The sequence below is a fragment of the Arachis duranensis genome, chromosome 9, assembly GCF_000817695.3.
Source record: "Arachis duranensis cultivar V14167 chromosome 9, aradu.V14167.gnm2.J7QH, whole genome shotgun sequence".
Classification (NCBI taxonomy): Eukaryota; Viridiplantae; Streptophyta; class Magnoliopsida; order Fabales; family Fabaceae; genus Arachis; species Arachis duranensis.
Window position 1 is genome coordinate 18,240,452 of NC_029780.3, and position 5,808 is coordinate 18,246,259.

The 5,808-nt window shown below is 28.1% G+C and overlaps 1 protein-coding gene across 3 annotated transcripts in view; it reads left to right on the plus strand.

Moving 5' to 3' along the window:
- Nucleotides 1-5,682, plus strand: part of LOC107464957 (galactinol synthase 1) — a 13,947-nt gene extending 8,265 nt beyond the window's left edge. Inside the window, exons 1-3 of one of the 3 annotated variants that reach the window (XM_016083919.3) lie at nucleotides 1,276-1,755; nucleotides 4,248-4,706; nucleotides 5,170-5,682. In XM_016083919.3, coding sequence (XP_015939405.1) covers nucleotides 1,417-1,755; nucleotides 4,248-4,706; nucleotides 5,170-5,379 — 1,008 coding nt within the window. In that variant the 5' untranslated portion in view covers nucleotides 1,276-1,416 and the 3' untranslated portion in view covers nucleotides 5,380-5,682. Of the gene's footprint in view, nucleotides 1-1,275; nucleotides 1,756-4,247; nucleotides 4,707-5,169 lie in introns of those variants that run through there. The other 2 variants (XM_052254473.1, XM_052254472.1) reach the window with 2 other exon arrangements.
- Nucleotides 5,683-5,808: the final 126 nt, after the last annotated feature.

The following is a 5,808-nucleotide window of genomic DNA, read 5'->3' on the forward strand; positions in this document are numbered from 1 at the left end:
GGTATAAAATTTCTTTAAACGGAGAAAATGAATGCTATAGATCCGATCTTCTTCTCTCACTATACGAGAGACTATTTGTACCGACAGTCATATCAACGTGAATAAAATATTGTCAAAGTATCTTATTATGAAATCTTTGGTTAATAAGGGTTACATGATTGACACTGAAATGCACTATATTCTGTATAATATTTTTGGCATATTATCACATTTTGAGCTATAATCACTATTTTCATATATAATAAGTCACCATTTTTAACAATAAATAGTACGAGTGTAGTCATTGATCACGGTTTTCAAAGCTAAAGTCATAATTTTTTTTTTTTGGCCAAGATGATAAACATGGATATAACTATAATCATATTTATTTCATTAAACTTTAGGTTACAATTTTAAATCATGACCATTAGCATAAAACTTTAAGGTAAAGTTTTGAACCATGACCATACTCGATGGTAATGGTGATCCAACCTCCTACCATTTAAATTTGTTAAGGGACCACGCCCTACCCTTGTGGTTGAAATATTTTATTTCTTCAAATTGTTTAACAAATAAACTGAAACCTTAGATTCAATAAATTGTAATAAACAGCTACTAGAGGTGTCATGGGTTGGGTAAAATTGGGTTTGATGTGATTCAGATCCGGTCTGAAATATATATCGGGCCTATTTATTAGATCTGAACCCGACCCTAAACCCGATGAAACATATACACCTTCGGGCCATGATCCAAATTTTCAAGATTCCAACTATTATTTGATATGGTAAAATTTACTTAGAAAAACAAGAACCAACTCTTCTCTAAAATTAAAGCATAATCATAATTAATACTAATATTGTATAATAACACCAAATATTTAAATCAATACAAATAACACAATATTATGCATTAGTCTAAAATCTTATGCATTTTAAACATAAAACATTAACTTCTAGTCTTATAATAACTAATAACACAAAATATTAACGTTTACAATACTTAAATTTCACATAAGAATAGCCACCATCCATCACTAATAACACAAAATATCAATTGTGTATGATGATCGGGCCAGTGAGCCGACTTCGGGTGACCCGAGCGGACCCAACCCGAAATAATGACCAGGTCTATTTTTAAGACTCTTACCCGACTCTAGACCCGATAAAATCACACCAAATTAGGCCCTAAAATACCATGCACACCACTAACAGCTACAACATGTGATTAAGGTGAAAAAATGCTAATTGTTAATTTAGTAAAGGATTATTGTAAGATCAGAATAAACAACGGTATAACCGTAGAACCCATTTCGTTGTTCTATATATACACCCTCCCTCTTCCGAACATGCTAGGAAAGAGTTGACAATCAACCTGAAAACAAAACATTGTTGTGCAGTGCTCTCTTTCTGTTTCATTGTTCTCTTCAATTAGTTACACATGGCTACCCCAGAACTAGTTCAAGGCAGTGTGAAATCCGGTGCGGCAGGGATCACAAAACAGGCGAGTGTTACGAGTTGTGCATACGTGACGTTCCTGGCAGGGAACGGTGATTACGTGAAAGGTGTGGTGGGTTTGGCAAAAGGGTTGAGGAAGGTGAAGAGTGCGTACCCATTGGTGGTCGCTGTTCTACCTGATGTACCAGAAGAGCACCGTAGGATATTGGAGTCTCAAGGATGCATTGTTCGTCAGATCGAACCTCTTTATCCACCTGAGAATCACACACAGTTTGCCATGGCCTACTACGTCATCACCTACTCCAAACTACGTATTTGGGAGGTATGTTGTTAAATGGAGACTCGCATATTGACGCCATAGTTAAAAACGGTTAATAAAAATTAAGTTAAGTTTGTTAAATTATCTAACTATTTTTATTATTGACTTCGTGTAAAGGCAACCGAAGGTTATAGTTTATTTTCTAGATTTTATACGTTAAATAAAGGGTCAACACTTTTAATTAAAAAATATTAATTTAAATATAAAAAAGTAACATTAATGGTTATATCTCTAATACTCTCTAAATCTTCATTGTACGCATACAAATATTCCATTGCCTCATACTTTTCCAATATTAATTATCTAACATTTGTCAAAATAAATACGGAATATCAGTTTTACTTATAATTATGAAAAATACTTCTCCGGCATTTTGCCAGGAATGGTATACTTCTTAATAAACTAATTAATATGTTCACTTAAAAGAAAAGTTAATTTGTCGATGAATTTTAGAGTAAAACACTTATATAAATTAAATTAATGTTAATATTATATGAATCATTCAAATTAAATAATGTTATATAGTATTTTTTAATTATATTTTTATATAAATCAAATTAAACTAATTTGGATTATATAATATAGTATAATATAATAGTAAATCGAAATATATGGTTCCAATTAGTAAGAACATTGTTTTAAATATATATCGAATTGGTTAAATTCGAATTATATATTATAATACTAAATCGAATCATCGAATTAGTATGAAATAATACAAATGATTTGATTCGATTTACTATTTATAACAGAATTATTGATATTTAGTACTTTTAAATTAATATAAACAATTAACTTTAAAACATAAATGTCAATAAAAAATTACTTTCATTTAGATTCAAATAAAATATTAAAAAAATTAAAACGAATAAGAATAAAAATTTAACTATTGTATTTTAGTTCAAATTTCAAAAAATATACATTTTTATAAACTTATGAATTTAAAACGAAACATTAAATACTTTCTCAAAATTCATTAAAAATTATTATTTGACTCATTAGCATCTAAAAAATTATTACCAAAATTTTTGATGATAAAAAAGTTAATATAAAGTATAGTTCTCAAAGATGACATAGAAGTTAAAATTTGAATTTTTTTTAGAGTCAGAATTAACAAATAGTTATATATTATAAAATGACCAACTATATGTACACAATATGCCATTTGAGAAATAAAAATACAGTATAAATATAGTTAGTCAAATTACATATTATATACATATAGTTGGTTATTATATAATGTATAACTATATGTTATTTTTATTCTAAAAAAAATTCAAGTTTTAACTCCTATGCCACTATGGAGGGTTATACTTTATATTAATTTTTTTAACATAAAAAATTTCGGTAATAATTTTTTAGATGCTAATGAGTCAAAGGATAATTTTTAATGAATTTTTAGAAATTGTTTAATATTCCGTTTTAAATTCATAAGTTTATAAAAGTATAAATTTTCTGAAATTTCAACTAAAACACAAAAATTGAATTTCTATTTTTATTTGTTTTGGTCTTTTTGATATTTTATTTGAATTCAAATAGGGATATTTTTTTATTGATATTTATGTTTTAAAGTTAATAAAAGTAGTAAATGTCAATAATCTATCACAAGTAGTAAATCGAATAAAGCTTATTCGATTTATATTATTCTATACTAATTTACATCACATTGATTCTATTTAATACTATAATGTATAATTTAAATTTAACCAATTCGATTTATACTTAAAATAATGTTCTTCTATAAGTAGAACGCATGTGTTTTGATTTACTATTATTATATTGTGTAATTCGAATTAGTTTAATTTGATTTATATATAAATATGATTGAAGATATTTATGTAATATTATTTAATTTGAGTAATTTATGTAATATTGACATTAAATAATTTTTTTTGTGACTGCTATATACATCTTAAATTATTAAGGGCTTCTATTTTTTATTTTTTAACTTTTTTTAGAGCCTATGTATTTCTGTTGATTAAAAACGTTGAGCCTATATATGACACCAAAAAAAAAAAAACATTGCGTCTATAGGTATGTATTTAATTTACAAAATAATTAAATATGTTGGTTAGATGTATGTTAAAAATCAACTATTAAAATTAATATATTAAAATATAAAATATATATTAAAAATAAGGTAAACAATATATAAATACGTACAATAATATATATTATCTAATTTTAGTAGTTAATTTTAGTAGATATATACTATTTTTTTAAATATTTAAAGAGAACATGTAGATATATTTCTTGCAATGACAATATAACATATAAATACCTTTAATGCATAGAATTAATATAATTTTAGTGAGAGGTGAATTAGGGTAAATAGAGTTTTAAGCGAGAGGATTGGTAAAGGATCTACATAGAGAACAACCTGACAATTTGATATCCAAAAAGAGCTGTGAATAAAAAATCCTAAGAAAATTTTCATTTAAAGTGAATTTAACATTTGACCAAGTATTGAGGGTTTGTTGATAATGATGTTACAGTTTATGGAATACAAGAAGATGATTTACTTGGACGGAGACATTCAAGTTTACGAAAACATTGATGAGCTGTTTGATGTTCCTGATGGAAACTTGTACGCTGTGATGGACTGCTTTTGCGAGAAGACATGGAGCCACACACCACAATACAAGATCGGTTACTGCCAACAGTGCCCTCAGAAAGTGAAGTGGCCAATTGAGGAGTTGGGCCAACCACCTTCCCTTTACTTCAACGCTGGCATGTTTGTGTTTGAGCCTAGCATTCAAACCTACCATCACTTGCTCCCAACACTTCAAGTCACCACGCCTACCCCGTTTGCTGAGCAGGATTTTCTTAATATGTATTTCAGGAACATTTATAAGCCAATTCCTTTGGACTACAACCTTGTCCTTGCTATACTCTGGCGTCACCCTCAGAATGTGTACCTTCAAAAAGTTAAGGTTGTCCATTATTGTGCTGCGGTATGTGCATCAGATTCTGATCGCTTTTTGGATTTCCTCGTTGATTGTCATTGTTTACTAATAATACTAATTAATTCTTTTTATTAAAAATATTGATTCATGGCAATTTTTTTAAAATTAAATTTTGTTATACAATTAAATTAAATTATGAAATAAAATTTTAAAAAATAAATTAAATAAGGTTATGAAAAATTAGGGATGGTATCAAATTTATAGTTTTAATAACTAAATTAAACATTTACTTTTACATATTTTAATTATTTTAGGATAAAAATAGAAAAAAATTAAATTAGATATTGAACATGAAGTAAATAAATATTAATTTACCCTTTTTTTTCTTCACATTTAGGACATTGAAGACAATGGCATAGACAAAACTCTTTTCTTTTATCTCGGTTTTTTTTTTGTTATAATTAATTTGGTAGAATTGTGTGAACTCATGATTAGTTTATGTTTGTTTCAGGGATCAAAGCCATGGAGGTACACAGGAAAAGAAGAGAATATGCAGAGAGAGGACATAAAGAAGCTGGTGCAGAAGTGGTGGGATATATACAATGACTCTTCGCTTGACTACAAGAAGCAAAAAGATGCGGACCCCTTTGTTGTGGCTTTACCGGAGGCTGCTCAACTTCACTATATAGCTGCACGCCAGCACCCTCTGCAGCTTATATAATTGAGCGCCTTCAGGTACAACAAAACAAAAGGGAAGTTCTTTTAGCATTGGAAATAGCAGAGCCTAAGCGAGGTCTACATTTCAGTATTTTTGTAATTTTTTGTTCTTCGGTTTTGGTTATAAACTTGTCTATTTTGTTTCTGTAAGTGTGATTTTTGTTGCCATTGTAATATTTTTGGGCAATGATGTACGAAAAAAAAAAGGATGAATCAAAGTAAGGAATTACTTTGTGGTATGTCTTCGGTCCCCAGTTATGCGTCCTGATGTTAATATTTTTACGGATTGACGAATCAAGGGTGTCATAGATTTGTTAAGCACCATAATTGTTTTGTCAAGTTTTGGTTAACTAATAAATATAAGGAAAAGACACACAAATAAAATGAAATGGAAAAATAAAAAAAATAAGAAAAATTACTTTTAAAATACTGT